We start from the raw sequence: 18,173 nt of genomic DNA on the forward strand, positions 1-18,173 counted from the left end.
CTGAGAACTGTAGGCTGTGTACAGATGTAGTAACAGCAGCATGTTTTTCTGCTCTGGGTCAAGTTCTGCTTCCCCGGCCTCTGCTCCTGTAATGATGCCTGTACTTTCTCTGGATTAAACACTTCCCTCTCCTCCACAGTGCTTCAGGAAAGGTGCCCACTTTGTTTTAAGTGCTGTGTTTTTTCCAGCTCAAATATTTGTTTAGCACTTTACTAGGAGAGATACTGGCCTTTTCACGTAACGGGAAACCATGGGTCCAACAGACCCACGGTTTCTTTCTGTCTCACGCTCCACCTGTGCACTTTCCAGACAATCAAAATTGCAGCCTGGGAGACTGCAGAGAGGAGGGGAAACTGGCTGTGTGGGCAGAGGAACTGGCCACATGGGCTTCCTTCAGGCATGAAGGACAGCTCCAGCAGCCAATTGCAGCCAGGGGTGGGGGAGGAGCTTTCTGCCCTCAACTCCAGTAAGGGAAGCTGAAGCCTTCAGACGACATGATGCCAGGATGAAACCTTAGGTAGGAGCAGTGAAACTCACTATAAACCAAAGGTTCAAATTGGAGTTTGTGGAGGAAAACCTTTGGTTGCTTTTGATCCCAAACCACGGTTTCACACATTCGGATGACCACAAATTGGAACCTCTGGGTCATTCACCTCCGGTTTCACGTTACGTGTGAAAGATTTTACTATTGCTACCAATATTTATATACTGTTTTCCAGCAAAAGTTGTCAAAGCTGTTTACACAGAAAGATAAATAGTAAATAAATAAGATGGTTTTCTGTCCTGAAAGGACTACCAGAAAAGATACATATGGTAGACACTGGCAACAATCATGGGAGCAGTGGTGTGCTGGGGCTAGAGAGGGCCAGTTGCTCTCCTCCTGCTAAATGTAAGAGGATCACAGTTTTGAAAGGTGCCTCTTTACTCAGTTAGCAGGGTACTTTAAAAACTGTTCCAAGAAGCTGGGGTGGCATTGTGACTGCCACAGGGATGGGAAAATAATGTTGCACAAATATGACTTCTGCTGAAGATGAGAATAATATGTTTTCCCTGTGTGCTCGATCAGGGTACTGGGAGATTGTACGTGTGCCACAAAAGCTAAGTGTCCGGCCACAGTAAGCTCATCACTAAAATTATTTACTGCATTTCTCCTAATTTGGAGAGGGTTCTGAGAATTCTCCTTTAGAAATCTCTCACTCCCACCCCATACAATTAAAAAACTAAAATTCCCAGAGGTTCTAAGGAAGACTGGAAGACTGTCAATCTAATTTAAAGTCTTCAGTACGGATTTGCCTTTCTGATTGCCTTTCCCCTCTCTGTTGGGAGCACTGCAGCCACTGGGACCCCCACCACTTGAAATTCATGCTTTCCATGAGAAATGCAAACTTCCCTTAGAACCAGCTTTTCAGACTTTGGCCAAACCACTCCCTTGGACCCAGTCTATTTTATTATCTCACTAAAAATAAAGTCACAATTACTGAACATACTAAAACCGTGGACAACGCTTTTGTCCCCCAACAGAGCCATTAACAGAATATCAACTGGTAAAATAGCTATGTGGGATTAGCTTCCATTGCAAACGGCCATATACCAGAGCTTTGCAGCGCTTCAGCACTGTATTGATAGAGGAGGTCATAGGTGCCCCCCATTGAACCAGAAAGGTAGTAATGAGTCCCGAAGTCATCAAATATCCGGCTGTAAAGGGCATAGTTGTACTCCAGAGGCAGGCTGTTGAGGGCCTTTAAGAACACCCCGGAAAGCTGCAAGTCTGAGGGCTTCATTGTGAAGTTTGATACTGCAATCACTTTATGGATCCTAATAAAGTTGGAGTTCTGAAAGGAAAGATGAATGAGAGAAGGACAATACTCCTGTTGGTGAGGATATGGAATTTCTTATGGTCAGATGCTACAGGATGGTTTACAAATGCATCCGCTTATTAACTTTTAATCCTGTTCTTCCTCCACAGAAGTCAAGGTGGCATCTAAAATACCACTCCATCGACCCTGCAAAGTAGCTCAGCCCACCCCCACCCCCACCTCTCTCTCAGAGAGGGACTGGCACAAGGTTATCCACTGAACTGTGGGGCCAAGGCAGGAATTGAACCCAGGTCTCTGCCATGCAATTACAACACTGTAGCCTTCTTCAGACTTTATTCCAGAAGGCACCACACATGATTTCAGTACCAAAAGGTAGGCCCCAAATCCTGCCTTGGCACATCACTCACCACCACCTTACCCACATTCTCTATGGTTACAGCGACATTTGTCTGAAGAGGCGAATACCATAATCGTGATGGTGGGCATTTCCATGATCAGGAGGCAGGGGCTCCCCTGGCTTCTGATCATGGATACGCCTGCCATCACAGTTACAGCATTCACCTCTTCAGATGAATACTTTCATAACCATGAACAGTGCAGTGACATGCTGGGGAAGAACTTCCGGAATAATTTTCAGCATTGAAGTAGTGTTTCAGAGAGGAGGAGATCCAGTCTTGTAGTAGCAAGCATGCTTCCCAGTTCCCTCCCTGGCATCTCCAAGATAGGGCTGAGAGAGACTCTTGCCTGCAACCTTGAAGCCACTGCCAGTCTGTGTAGAAGATATTGAGCTAGTGAGGCTATTCTCATGACCTCCCCAAATCGGGCTAAGGGAGCTTAGTCCAGTTTGGGGAGGTCGTGTGCAGCCCCGGGAGCCATGTGGCTCCCAGCTGCTAGCCCTCCCAAGTACCCCTCCCCTAAAATGAGGTTAGCAGAGCAAGCGCTCCGCTCACCCTGTTCTTTTGTTCATGAGTCGACATGTCGTGGCTCCACACCATGGTGACTCACGAGGAGATCCCTGACTGGGAGGCTAAAACAAGCCTCCCAGACTCGGGGGTCTCTCCAGAAAGCCCTGCACACTCATATGGGGTGTTCTGGGATTTTCAGGGGCCGGGCGGCCACCGATCCCCACCGCCCCAACTGGCTCCATGACAGAGCCGTAATTGTGTGGGCGGCCAATCCAGGGGCGAATACTCATGTGCGGGGAGAGTGGGCTTGACCCACTCTCCCCGCCAAACCCCTTATGGCTCTCCACCCTGTTCATGTGGGGAGTCTCACTATCTGACTCGGTGGTTGGACTCGGATGAAGGGAGCTTTCTATGTTTCTATGTTCTTAAAGATCTGCTCATAAAATTCAAGAGCCCCACCCTTTCCTGAAGCTCCAACCAGCCTTGATCTGTAGCAAGCACCTGAGCTGGCCTTTCCCTCCTCCCAAGAAAGTTCACAGAGAGTAAGGCCTCAGACAGCCAGGTGGGCACTTCACCTCCAGTGTTGGAGACCCAGCCTAGCTTGGTGTTGCCTCTGCTCCTGGGGTCAGGAAAGGCGTGCTGGGAATGGGACAGAACAGAAGTCCCATTTGAAGGCACTGGATCCCCAATGTTCTGAGTTCCTTCCAAGGGGCAACCATAGGAAAGGCAGCTTCCTATGTTCATAGTGTACGGCACTACAGGATAACATCTGAAAAGGACTTGCATCCACTCCACCATGCTGGCTAAATCACTTGATCTCTCAGTGCTCTGTTACTAACACTTACATAAGAACATAAGAACAGCCCTGCTGGATGAGGCCCAAGGCCCATCCAGTCCAGCATCCTGTTTCACACAGTGGCCCACTAGATGCCGCTGGAAGCCACAGGCAGGAGGGCATGCCCTCTCTCCTGCTGTTACTCCCCTGCAACTGATACTCACTTGATGGACTCATGCCTGAAGGCAAGAACCAACTCCATTGCATCTGAGGTGATATGAACATTCTGCCTGTGTACAGAGGCAGCACAAATACTGCACACTAATAACTTTAGAAATCTTTTGTTGGATCAGATGGAGGCTCCATCTTATCCAGAACTTTTTGTTTCCAAACAATAGCCAGCCAGATGGTTAGGAGGACCACAAACATGTCATGGTGGTAGAGGTTATCCTGTTTGTCCTCAGCACCTGGTAGACTACCTCTGAAGGTGGAAGTTCCATTTAGCAATTAATAAATAATAATAATAATAACAATAACAATAACAACAACTAAATAATAACTAAAATGTTTAGAAACAACTGGTGTCAGCAAAAACATTCAGATATATATTAAAGAAGCAATGAGCAGGTGGAGTACACAGTTAACAATCAATGGCGAGGCACTTGGACAGGTTAGCATTAGAAGAGGCATTTTCCAAGGGGACTCACTATCCCCTCTGTTGTTTGTAATCTCCATGACCCCACTTTCACAAATACTAAACAAAACAGGCCTCAGATACCAAACATCTAAAACATCAAGTAAAATCAACCATCTGCTGTACATGGACGATCTGAAGTTGTATGGAAAGTCCCAGTCAGAAATCGAATCACTGCTAAACACTGTCCGTATATTCAGTGACGATATGGCAATGGAGTTTGGACTAGACAAGTGTGCTGCATTAATAATGAAAAGAGGAAAAATAACAAAAACAGAAGGAATAAAACTGCCCAATGGAAGCAAGATCAAGAACCTGGAAGAGAAAGAACCTTACAAATACTTGGGCATTCTCCAGGCTGATAACATTGCACACACTGAAGTTAAAAGAAAAATTGGAAGTGAATACATCAGGAGAGTTCAAAAAATCCTCAAGTCCAAACTCAATGGCGGGAACACCATACAAGCCATAAACACCTGGGCTATACCTGTTATCAGATACACTGCAGGAATAATAGACTGGACCCAGGCAGAGCTAGAGACGCTAGATCGTAAGACCAGGAAAATCATGACCATCAATCATGCTCTGCACCCCCGCAGTGATGTAGATAGGCTATACCTCCCTCGCAGCTCAGGTGGAAGAGGAATGCTGCAAGTCCATCAAACAGTAGAGGAGGAGAAAAGAGGCCTTGAGGAATATATCAAGGACAGTGAAGAAGATGCACTTCAAATGGTCAAGAACGCGAAACTATTCAACACCAATGAAACAAAGCAGGCCTACAAGAAAGAACAAGTCAAGAACCGAGCAGAAAAATGGAGAAATAAGCCCCTGCATGGTCAATATTTGCACAATATAAGTGGAAAATCAGACATCACCAAGACCTGGCAATGGCTTAAGAATGGCAACTTGAAGAAAGAAACAGAGGGTTTAATACTGGCTGCACAAGAACAGGCACTAAGAACAAATGCAATAAGAGCAAAAGTCAAAAAATCCACAACAAACAGCAAGTGCCGCCTTTGTAAAGAAGCAGATGAAACAGTGGACCACCTGATCAGCTGTTGTAAGAAGATCGCACAGAATGACTACAAACAAAGGCATGACAAGGTAGCAGGGATGATACACTGGAACATCTGCAAAAAATACAAGCTACCTGTAGCCAAGAATTGGTGGGACCATAAAATTGAAAAAGTTGAAGAAAATGAAGATGTAAAAATATTATGGGACTTCCGACTACAAACAGACAAACATCTGCCACACAATACACCAGATATCACTGTAGTCGAGAAGAAAGAAAAACAAGTGAAAATAATCGACATAGCAATACCAGGGGAGAGCAGAATAGAAGAAAAAGAAATAGAAAAAATCACCAAATACAAAGATCTACAAATTGAAATTGAAAGGCTGTGGCAGAAAAAGACCAAAATAATCCCAGTGGTAATTGGCGCCCTGGGTGCAGTTCCAAAAGACCTTGAAGAGCACCTCAACACCATAGGGGCCATGGAAATCACCATCAGCCAATTACAAAAAGCAGCTTTACTGGGAACAGCCTATATTTTGCGACGATATCTATAATAACCAACAGTATTGATGATAAAATTCAGCCTTCCCAGGTCCTTGGGAAGGACTCGATGTCTGGATAAAACAAACCAGTCAATAACACCTGTCTGACTGTGTAAACAAGAAATAATAATAAAAAATTCAATTTCTGTACCGCCCTTCCAAAAATGTCTCAGGGCGGTTTACACAGAGAAATAACAAACAAATAAAATGGAACCCTGTCCCCAAAGGGCTCATAATCTAAAAAGAAACGTAAGATAGATACCAGCAACAGTCACTGGAGGTACTGTGCTGGGGGTAGATAGGGCCAGTTACTAATAGAGCTATCCTCCATTATTTGGTTTGGTCTCCTTTTAAAGCCTGCTAAGCTAATGGCCCTCACCACATCTTGTGGCAAAAAATTCTATTTATTAGCAACCTAACTTTTGTCTTTTATTGACGTGTTTCCTCTAATTGTAACAATACAATTAGAAAAGTAACAATAATTATGGCTGGAATAGTCTGCTTATTCTCGCAAATGACTAAAAGAATTCCAAACCCTAACAGTTCTTTACTCACTAATAACGTTTCCCAATTACAGTTCTTGGGTGTTCTTCCTGACATACACAAACACACACAAAACAAAACCTTTTGTTTGTTTAAGAAGCAGCTTATCTGTACACACACAATCAGGTCATCTGTACACACACAGACACACACAGACACACACAGTTAATATGTGTTGCACTTGTGGGGGGAGGGAATCTGGCATTGTATTAATTAGGATGTAATACTGTACACCCTAATACCCACACTTTCATTGAGACGTAACCTATTGCGAATTCATTTAGGATTTGCAAATACACATTAGAAATAAAGCCCCCCGTGGTGGGGGGAAACAAAACAAAAAACAAAACAAAAGTGGTTTTAAAAAATTGCACCATGATGAAAAACCCATCACGGAGAGGATCCTTTTCTGAATTAAGAGATCAGCTAACTAACAGGAAAAGACTTCCTTTTTTTCCAAGCTGTTGAGCCATGCCTGTTGCAATGTAAAGTGCAGCCATTTGGAAAGATTAGAACATAACGGTCAGGGCCAAACTACAAGTTGCGTTATGTAGTCATGGGCCTTGCGTGCTTGGTTTTTGCTTCCTAAATGGCAGCTGGGCGCGGGGGAGGCACAATCAGGGCCATGGCATGGAGGGAAGGGGGGGGGGATTCAAAAAACGTGTCCCTATACAGAGCCTCCCTCCACTGCGATTGCTGTTGCTTTGGGATAGATGCTGCCTTGTACAGGTATCATCTACATTAATGGCAGCCCCTAATGGAGGGACTCCAGCCTGGGCCTTTAGCAGGGGCAAGGGTTAAATCCCCTTTCCCTCCAGGCCACAGTCCTAATCCTGATCAGGCCGCTTGTGGCTGCTGCTCAACAAATGTGTGGGCCACTACATGCTTAGCCCAATGTGTAATTCAGGCATCAGAAAGGTCCATCCAACTCAACATTCTGTTCCCAACAACAGCAGCCTGTGTTGCCATAAGGGCACTACAGGTTTAGTATGCATGCAGGGTAGAAGACCATGTTACTCTTGTGCTAACCTTCCTGAAAGCCTATGTAGCCCCTAGGAGAATTCTTTAGTCTATGCTGTAGAATTAGTCAGGAACATTTAACTGTATAAGTGGAAATCCTCTAGTTTAGCCTGCCCAGCAATGGATGTATGAAGGATCGTTTAGACATGAAGGAGTCTCTGAGAGAGACTGTGATCTGGCAAAATCCAGTCTTTTCAACTAGAATAACTAACTTCCAGTCTTCAACACTTTATTTTATTTTATTTTAACCTATTTCATTCCAGAAATTTTACCATGAACTCCGCACACAAATCCATCTCCATGAAGAGGTGCCTCTGATATTGTAGGCTGGAAGAGAATAAAACTAATTAAAACTTTGTTGGCTGTTTATTTGCTCAGATCTTGGAGCACAAAGCTGAACTCTTAGAGCTCAGGACAGAGTGAGCTAAACGTCTTTGGGAAGTTCGTAAGTGTGTGGCTATAGCCTTCCCGCTTGTCTCAGCAATTGATATCTTGTGGTAGCAAGCATGACTTGTCCCCTTAACTAAGCAGGGTCCACCCTGGTTGCATTTGAATGGGAGACCACATGTGAGCACTATAAGAGATTCCTCTCAGGAGATGGAGCCGCTCTGGGAAGAGCAGAAGGTTCCAAGTTCCCTCCCTGGCTTCTCCAAGATAGGATTGAGAGAGATTCCTGCCTGCTGCAACCCTATAGAATAGCAATAGCAATAGCAATAGCACTTACATTTATATACCGCTTTATAGCCAGAGCTCTCTAAGCGGTTTACAATGATTTAGCATATTGCCCCCAACATTCTGGGTACTCATTTTACCGACCTCGGAAGGATGGAAGGCTGAGTCAACCTTGAGCCCCTGGTCAGGATCGAACTTGCAACCTTCTGGTTACAGGGCGGCAGTTTTACCACTGCACCACCAGGGGCTCTTATAGAAGCCGCTGCCAGTCTGTGTAGACAATACTGAGCTACCATGTTTCCCCGAAAATAAGACAGTGTCTTATATTAATTTTAGCCCCCCAAAATGCACTAGGGCAATTAGCGGTACATCAGAAATTACTGCTAGGTCTTACTTTCGGGGTAGGTCTTACTTTCGGGGAAACAGGGTAGACAGACCAATAGTCTGACTCAGTATAAGGCAGCTCCCAAAGTTCTTAAGTTCCTATCTAGACTGTACTGCCTCTCAAAATGGGAGTTCAAATTTCACGATTACAGCTAATAGTCACTGAAAGAGTTTTCATGTATCTTTCTGCTCCTTTTACTGTATTTGAACCTTTCCTATTCTTGTGTAAAACCATCTATCACCACTTCTTGTGGTCATGAATGTGGAACTGCTTTAAATTACATAATGCTGCTTTTCATTTCTTCTCCTTCTCCTTCCAAATGATCAGTTTTAGACTGCTGTTCTATTGGTTATTGAATGCTAGCATCTCTCCAGGATTTCAGACAAGATTCTCCCCCAGCCCTACCTGGAGATGCCCGAGATTGAGCTTGGGACCTCCTGCATGCAAAGCAGATGTCCTACCTCTGGGTGATGGTCCCTCCCCATATGAAAAGAGACAGAAAGAACCTGTATATGAGACACACAACAGCTGATGTCCTGCACAGTAGTAATGCTGGGTATGTGCAAGTTGCACAAATGCAAACTGTGCACACATGTTGTTACACAGGAGTAAGCCCATTTTCAATCGGCTTACTCTTGTGGAATTCAATGTCAGCACTTTTTTCATCTGCAAAACTTGCTCAACTTATGCAAATTCCACAAGCGCAAAGTTGCTAGGCTGACATACTCTCATGCCGTATGCCAGCCAACATCTTTATTCTATCCCCCATTGAACAGAACAGAATCCTCTTAAATTCTAAACCTGTCTGTAACCTGGTCTGACAGATATTTCAGGCCTACAATCTTTTTTTTTTTTTTAACATACCACAATGCAAGCAATTGAGTGCAGGAAAGTTTGTGTTAACTTGGTAATAATCTTTAGTATTTTCCAGATCTGTCATTCAGATCCAATAGATGGCAGCTGAAAGATGGAATAAAAATGAATCTACCTTTTTATGAGAGGCTTGCACAGCTTCCCTGAAGGAAGACTTAGATGTGGTCTCTACTTTTGTCTTTCTCGAGTACAGCACTGGGATCCAAAAAGAGCTTTCACCAGAATCAGTGGAAAGACCAGCCCCAGAGGTACTGGACTGCAGGGGAATTAAATCCCTGTAGAAATCAGATTGCACATCATCCTCTTTATTCTCTACCTGTGGAGAGGTAAAATACAGACACCCCTTTTAATGACAAAAGCACGCCATTCAGGGAAGAGCTAAGATGTAGCATTAAGACCATTTAAACCACCCAGGAGAAGAAACGTAAACATGAGCAATGCTTGTTCCTTTCCATCATCTGCGCACATCTCTGTGGAAGACATAAGAGAAAAGATTAGAACTTTGTTGTTCCCTCTGGGCTTGTGGACCGAATTGGACATCTGGTGGCAGAAACAACATCTTTTAAAGTGGCAATTCACTTACATTTAGCAGGCGGAGAGCAACTGGCCCTATCCAACCCCAGCACAGCATCCCTCCAGTAGTGGTTGCTGGAATCTGCCTTATGTTTCTTTTTAGATTGTGAGCCCTTTGGGGACAGGGGAGCATCTTATTTTATTTACTTTTTCAATGTAAACCACTTTGAGAGCTTTGGTTGAAGAGTGGGATATAAGTACAGCAGCAGCAGCAGCAGTAGTAACCTGGTGTCTGCAGAACACCTGCAGTGTGGTGGGTGGGGAGGACAGAGGCTTTTTAATGTTTCATCTGCGGCTTATATCTGGCAGGTTCTTTAGTTTTTATAGCTCCCAGTTTTTAGCTTTTTAAATAACTTTTAATTTCAAACTTTTAAAAATGTAATTTAAATTGTGGTTTTAGCCTGCTCTTTTAACTTATTTAACTTAATTTGGTTGACTTTATTAGTCTTATTTTACATTGTATCTATTTTATTAATGTTGTGAGCTGCCCTGAGCAGTAGTGTACTGGAGGGGCAGGGTAGAAATATTTTAAATAAATACGATTTAAAATATGGGCATTTCTGCTAATCTTTGTACCAATTGCTGCTAGTCCAGTCACAAAGATGACCCTTATGGTATCTTAAAGACTAACACATTTATTTTGGCATATGTTTTCATCAACCAGGAGCAACTTCATCAGATGCATGAAGTGGTTGCCTAAGTGGGAATGTCTATGTACGTATGCACATCCTGAGTACAGAGAGAAAAGGAAAAGTCATACTATGCAGAGCTCTGCGTAGAACTGACACACAAAGGTTGCTCACACCACCAAACTGGGGTAGGCTGGTGGTGGGGAGCTCCCCACAGATGACCGGAGGCTCCGTATGGCTCTGCCAATCGTGCGCCCAAATGATCGGCACGGAGACAATTGACAACGATGGGATTGGGAGGAGCAAGTCCTCCAGTATCCCACAATGCATTGCACAGGAAGCAGAGAGGCAGCTCATGCCAATGCATGAGGGCTTCTCCCCCTGACTGCGTAAGTCACAGCATTTTATGGTTGCTGGCCTCAGGAGCTGCAAAAGCCGCCACAGCCACCTACACAACCACAAACCACAGTAGGACAACAGACGTTTCTGTCCTACCTGGGATAAGAGCAGGGTAGAAAAGCTGGATAGCCCAGCTTGACAGGCACTGTGTAGGAGTGGATTCCAAGGCTCCAGACATGCCCCTGTATCCTGGTTAACCCTCTCCTATACAGAAAGAGCTGGTCATGAGGAGAACCTCACACACTTACTACTTGTCTTGTATTGGTTGCCATTTAGGCCATACTTTGGTTTTTCTGTGCAATGGGGCATCTGTCTACCACAGCCAGTTAGATGCATCTGAGAATGTTTTATGCACTTGGGGGTGGACTGTAGCTCTCCTCTGGACCCTCCTGGTAGGACTGAGAAAGCCTGAAGCCCTGGAGAGAGTTGCTGTCAATCAGTGCAGAATACTTAGTCCAGGGCAGCCTGGAAATATCGGTGAACTAGGCGGTTGCTGGGGGCACCAAGCATTAAGAGGCGCCAAATTAGACAGAAGTGACTTTTTTGGGGGGTTATTTAATATTCTAAGTAAATGCAATTAGGGATGTGCACAGAACCAGTTCGAAAGGCGGCTGGTTCCACTGGTTCAAAGGCAGGGGGTGCTGCATTTACCCCTCCTGCCACTCTCCCCCTGCCGGTGCTCCGGTTTTCTAAAGTCCCTCGTGGCGACAGTGTACCTCCCTGCTGCCCCATTGCCCCCGTTTACCAGAACTATCTGGAAGTAGCCAATGGTGTGGGTGTGTGCACGTGGGGCAACCGGTGCCTGCATCGGGTAAACTTTACAGTTTACTGAATCCAGTAAACGGGGGCAATAGGGCAGCAGGGAGGTACGCTGCCGCCCCGAACGTACTGCCAGAGAAGAAAACTGGAGCGCCAATGGGGGAAGAGCAATGGGGGGGGTAAGTGCACCCTCCCCCGCCCTTAAGGCAGTACCCCCCACCTTTGAACCAACCCCCGCTCAGTTCTATGCACATCCCAAAATACAATTTGCAGATGGCATATCAGTTCCCATTGTGCTTGGTTACATGTGCCCAGAAGCCCCTGGTGATGGGGGTCAGTCCTATCTGCAGCATGTCTAATGGGGATGAGGATCCACTTCTGAATCTACTGCTTATGAAAATCTCCTTTACAGGATTGGGGCTACTGAATTCCTACAGAATTCCCCCCACCACTAGTTTTAGGAACTCTTTTTCCTGTAAGCAGCAATATCATGGTAAGAGGAGAATAATGTAGAAGCAATAGGCATCAATAGAAATTACACACTGGTAGAAACTGGCCAGTAGAAAACCATCTGTAGATTTGTTATTCCTAAAATCTCTTGACCATTACCTGAAAGCTGACAGTCTCTAGGTTTGCAGGTACACGGTATGTTTTCCTTGTATCGTTGCTTTTGACTATTGTGCATTTGCCTCCATAAAAAGAATTACCAAGAACTTCTCCTCGAGTCTCTCCTGCCAGAAGATGGAATCTGGAGAAAGAGTATTCCAGGAAGTTTAGCAGTCAAAAAAGGCACCAAGGGCTATCTCCTCAGTTCAACGAGTTTCCCCACTACCACAAGTGCTGTATTCCTAAACAAGCTTGCCTAAGGGGGAAAGATGGTAGCTGAGTTGAAAAGCCTTTGCTTTGCATACAGAGAACCCAGGTCCAATACCTGGCGCCTCCAGATAGGGCTGGGAAACACCCATCTGAAACTCTGAGAACTGCTACCGCTCAGTTGCCGGGTTCACACAATCATTTGAATCTAGGTTTAATGAGGGTTACCACATTCGCATGACTGTGTGAACCAAAGAAGCTCTTCCCACGATCAAAAGGGAAGGGCTACCCTGTTTTGTGGGGAGGAAGCCTGAAAGTGCTTACCTCCCCGCAGACAACTGGCGCGTTCTCCCTGGGCGGGCAGATCACCCGCCCAGACGAGCGGCAGCTTTGCTCCCGCACTTCCGTGCCCGGCCGCAGCTCACTCGGGTGCTCCGGAGGTCGGGCAAAGGGAGTTGCTACCACGTGTTGCCCCGCCCCCTGGAGCCCTAGTAATGCACCATGCAAAGGCACGGTGCTTTCCTGGGATCTCCCTCCCAAGTGTGTCTGCCATGGCTGCAAGCAGCTGAGGCAGGCACACGGCCAACAAAATGAGGTTAACAGAGCACTCACTCCATTAACCTCATTTAAAGGGGTGGCTCAGCAGGCTTGCTGCTGAGTCACTGCTGGAAACCACGTGGCTCCCAGAGATTCTCACGACCAGGAGAAACCAGGCTGGGCTCCCTTAGCCCAGATCCTGCTGGTCGTGAGACTAGCTTCTATGTCAAGGTGGTTTATGGCCCAAGATGGAACTGAGATTCCCATCTTGGCATTGATTCACATTGTCGCGCTAATATTGGTAACAGTAACCCACTTTAAACCTAGATTTGAATGATTGTGTGAACCAGGCCATTAGAGGCAATATGAGCTGGATGGAGTAGTGCTCTGACTCTGTATAAGGCAGCTTCCTAAGTAGGCTGGAAATCAGTGGAACTTGCTTATGAGTAAACACAGTGGATCAACAAGCAAAGGCCAAGTAGATGTGACTTCAATCATGTTGGTCTTGTGTTTGCTTTTTCTCTCATGAATAGCACATGTGAGGGACTATCTGGATCAGGACCATGGCAAAGCACATGAGGCTTTACATCTACCTCCACCACGGTCCTGATCCAGATCAAGTATTTGTCCTGGGGGGAAAGCTCCCATTAGAACAAATGGAACCCTCCCCCCCTCACCAAGGGCAAATTGGACGTATGGGAGACCCAAATGCAGATCAGGACTATGGTGGGGTGTAGGATTCAATCCCTCTATTCTAGCCCTAATCTGCATTCCCTTCCCTATTGCTATTTACAAAAGAAAAAGCAAGCAGGCCAGGGACAACAGTGTGATTAAAGTTGTGTCAAGCTTGCCCTAAGAAAAACAAGCAAGAAGTTTGCTCTTTGGAATCCAACCCACTCTCCACTTTATTTCTCTCCTAGCAACTCTCTGATGCTTCCCATGTATTCGGAATGTCTGCCTGTTTTGCCCAAAGACTGGATCAGGTACAAGTGAGAGCCTCTGAGAATCACCTAGAGTCTTAGGAGCCAGGCGGTGTATATAAATTAATTAATTAATTAATTGTGGCTCCCTGTAGCAAAGAACCCAGAACTCAGCCTTGGGAATGTAGACTCCCTCCCACCAGATCCTTCTACCTTAACCACATTTGTGACTCGTTTGCCCCCAGGTATCAACGTGGTTCAGTTGACTGAAGGTCCCCTATAACTAGAATGTGGAAGAGCTTAAAGAGTGTCTCAGATCCAGGGTTGAAGAGTTCTGATCAGGGGAAACGTCTATAGCAGTGATTCTCAAACTTGGGTCCTCAGGTGTTATTGGACTTCAACTCCCATAATCCTCAACCAAAGGCTACTGGGGCTGGGGATTATGGGAGTTGAAGTCCAATAACACCTGAGGACCCAAGTTTGAGAATCACTGGTCTATAGGGATTCTGAACAAAGGTAGAAGAATTTTGATGGAATCCGCAAGATTTTAGGGATATTTTGTACATCTCCATGGAAAACAAAAATGAGAAGGCTAAAAATGTTGGTCTCTGTGTGCATGGGTCAAGTTAGATGCTAAGTAACCCAGGCCTCATGATGCAAGGATGGTCTGTCCTAGGCTTCAGGAGTGGCTTGTACAGGCAGGACAGGGCACAGTAAACAAGCTGCAGGTTATAGAATCCAAGGGAAAGAGTTGTGGTATGCAAGGACAAGGCAGGAATAGGGAATATTAATAGTTTAATGAAATCGATATTATGTACAGAGAGGCAAATGCAGACTGCTTTTCCTTGCTCTTGCTGCTGGCTGTTTGCTAGCTCAGCCTAGGATCAGAATAAAGGTAAAGTATGCCATCGGATCGGTGTCGGCTCCTGGCAACCACAGAGCCCTGTGGTTTCTTTTGGTAGAATCCAGGAGGGGTTTATGATTGCCTCCTCCCACACAGTATGAGATGATGCCTTTCGGCATCTTCCTATATCGCTGCTGCCCGATATAGGTGTTTCCCATAGCCTGAGAAACATCCCAGCGGGGATTTGAAACGGCAACCTCTGGCTTGCTAGTCAAAGTCACTTCCCCGCTGCGCCATTACGGGGCTAGGATTGGAATACAACAGCCCCATTCAAAAGCTGGCCTGGATCCAAAAATGGATTGACCGAAACCACCACACAGATGTGGCTCATTCCCACTCTCCTCTGCCTGGCTGCCTCACACTTCTCGTCTTGTCTTGCCTGCTGCCGAGTTGACCCCAACCAGGCAAATAACCAGCCACACACCTGGGGTTAACATGGCAGCGGGTGAAGCAAGGAGGCTATTCCCACGTGCAGCGAAAATCGGGCTAGGGAAGTCAAGCCCGGTTTTTGCTGTGCATGAGAACTGCTGGGAATCACGCAGCTCCCAGCAGTGGCTCGGTGGCAAGCCCAGATAATACCCTCCCCCTTAAACGAGGTCGATGGAGCAAGTGCTCTGTTAACCCCATTTTCCTGGCCGTGTGTCTGCCACAGTCACGGCGGGCACACTCGGGGAGGGGGGGAGGGGATCCCAGAAATGGGATCACCACCCTCGTGAGGTGCATTACTGGGGTTTGGGAGGGGGACTCAATAATGCCCAACCCCCAGAGCACCCGAGCAAGGTGCAGTAAAGCCGCCGCTTGTCCGGGCAGGCGATCCGCCTGCCCAGGGAGAAGGTGCCCATTGTCTACGGGGAGGTAAGAACTTTCAGGCTTCCTCCCTGCAAAACAGGGTAGCCCCTCCCACTTGACCGTGGGAAGAGCTTCGAGGCAGAGTGAGGCGGCTGGGGCAGGGGAAGGGGAGTGGGAATGAGTCTCACCTGAGGCTTCTTAACTGCCCCCCAATCCTGCCCATATGAGCCACTCCTGCTAGGTGGCATGGCTGCACCAGGGCCCAGGCCAGAACTCAAGGCCAGGAAAGCAGGTTATGCCGAGAATGGGGAGCAGAGAGAGAAAAGGCAAGGGATGCAGACAGTGGACAAAGTAGGAATAGAATTCAGGCTTCAGCAAGGATCCATTCCCAGTGTGGAGCTATTGCACCAGCAGAGCTAGTCTAGTGATGGCAAGCCCTTTGCTAAGCAGGGTCCACCCTGGTTTGCATTTGAATGGGAGACTACATGTGTGAGCACTGTAAGATAATCCCCTTAGGGGATGGGGCTGCTCTGGGAAGAGAACCTGCATGCTTGCAGGCAGAAGGTTCCAAGTTCCCTCCCGGCATCTTCAAGATCGGGCTGAGAGAGACTTCTACCTGCAACCCTAGAGAAGCTGCTGCCAGTCTGTGTAGACAATACTGAGCTAGACAGACCAATGGTCTGACTCGGTATAAGACAGCTCCCTATGTTCCTAAAGATCTGCCCAGAAATGTAGGGTTTATATAAGAACCAAGAGGCCTGCCCCTTCCTGAAGCTCCAACCAGCCTTGATCTGTAGCAAGCACCTGAGCTGGCCTTTCCCTCCTCCCAAGAAAGTTCACAGGGAGTGGGGCCTCAGACAGCCAGGTAGGTACGTCACCTCCAGTGTTGGAGCCCGACCCTAACTTGGTGTTGCCTCTGCTCCTGGGGTCTGAAAAGGTGTCCTGCAAATGGGGCAGACGTTTCACTATGGGCTACTGGATCCCCAATGTTCTGAGTTCCACCAAAAGGGCAACCATAGGAGAGGCAAACTCTGGCTGTTGTTCAGTAAGCCGGTCAGGACTGATGATTAAAGTCACATCCAATGGGGCCTCTGCTGTGGGACTCCTGTCAGTGCGGAGGATCTCAGCTGACGTTTGCTCCTCTTCCTGCCTTGAAAAGGCCTCACTGTGGGCCAGATCTGGGCAATTCCTCATAAATGGCTGACACACAATGCTGGGAAACCCAGCTGGCCACAGAACTGCTGCACAGACAGTGGTGCGGGAGGGATGCAATCTGTGAGAAGCAGCAGCAGGTGGAAGTGCTTAACCCTTTCTCAGCCCACCCCTGGAATTCCCTCCCCTGCTCATTTCCCCCTCTGGCAAGGTAAGCACCATGTAAGATATCATGATAACACCTAGATAAGAGCTGTGGGGGAAATCTGTGGAGGAAATGGTGGCAGGAGGAGGGGGGAAAGTTAAGCCCTGGCCTTCCAGGCCAGTCACTTCTCCACAGCAAAATCACTTGCCCCAGTGCAGCACCACTTTGCAGCTGTTTGATGGTGACCTGTTTGAGTCTGCCATCAAACCTGCAGCCAGGCAACCTGTGTGTGCTTTCATGCTCAACAGCAGAAAACCTGTGGGTGTTTAGAGGTGTTTGGTCTTTAGACGCCATTAAAAATGTGCCTCCAGCTGTACTGAGACTTTGCATAAAATGACAATAGTGAAATAACCCTTTTGTGCACAGTGGACACCGGGAGATGTCAGGGAGGGGGAAGGATGAGCATGCTATGTGGGGCAGGGAGAGGGTGACAGCTTCAACCACAGAGGAGCAATATGACCTATTCTTCTTACTGACTCTATGCAGCTTTGCTTTTTTGGGGTGGAAATTTTATGCAAGTGAAACAAGCATTTCACATAACCAAAAGACAACTAAGAATAACTTACCCATGGCCCATTAAGTGCACGCCGGGAATACTGTCATGTCTTCTGTTGCATACGGTCCGTACACGCCGACAGTTCCTTTCATCCGAATTGTCTTCACAGTCATTTTCTCCGTTGCATTCCAGGTTTCGGCTGATACAGCGACCTGTTGCAAAGAAAGAGCAGCATCTCAACAGGTTCCTTTAGGCATTCATGAAATCACCATGTAAAGAATAAAAAGGAACACTCAAAATACCTTTCATGTCAAGCGATTCTTCAGAGGCTTGGGGCCAAACTAAAAGTTACAATAAACTCACAGCTGCCACTGAAAATGGCAGCCACATTTTCACATGACCAGCCACAGGTCTAGTCCCTGCTGTGACAATGACCCCAGAGGTGCAGCAATGGGTGGGCAGCAGTCACTATGGCAGCTGAATAAGGGGGAGAATTGGAGCTTCAGAAAGGGTGCATTGCTGGAGAAGACCATCCCATCCCCACAGCAGCAGAGGCAGAGTTTAATCCCTTGATAGGGAATGATGTGCCAGTTCTATTGCCAGAGTGACAGAGATGCTTTATCCCATCCTGGGAGACCCTGAACAAGAGTAAGAAGTCATTCACACAATCAAAAACTGTGTTCTACCCAGGTTTGGGAGCTGTGTGTGCACCCAATTTTTGGTTGTGTGGAAGCAAGGTAGGAGGAAAACATG

General features: G+C 46.7%; 1 protein-coding gene across 4 annotated transcripts in view; it reads right to left on the reverse strand.

Moving 5' to 3' along the window:
* Positions 1-18,173, reverse strand: part of C6 (complement C6) — a 121,799-nt gene that overhangs the window by 34,411 nt on the left and 69,215 nt on the right. For all 4 annotated transcript variants that reach the window (XM_053289754.1, XM_053289756.1, XM_053289755.1 and 1 more), the window contains 4 exons: positions 17,491-17,632; positions 12,214-12,352; positions 9,360-9,560; positions 1,592-1,832 (listed from right to left, as the gene is read on the reverse strand). In XM_053289754.1, the coding sequence (XP_053145729.1) occupies positions 1,592-1,832; positions 9,360-9,560; positions 12,214-12,352; positions 17,491-17,632 (723 nt within the window). The remainder of the gene's footprint in view (positions 1-1,591; positions 1,833-9,359; positions 9,561-12,213; positions 12,353-17,490; positions 17,633-18,173) is intronic.

Source organism: Hemicordylus capensis, chromosome 2 (assembly GCF_027244095.1).
Source record: "Hemicordylus capensis ecotype Gifberg chromosome 2, rHemCap1.1.pri, whole genome shotgun sequence".
Classification (NCBI taxonomy): Eukaryota; Metazoa; Chordata; class Lepidosauria; order Squamata; family Cordylidae; genus Hemicordylus; species Hemicordylus capensis.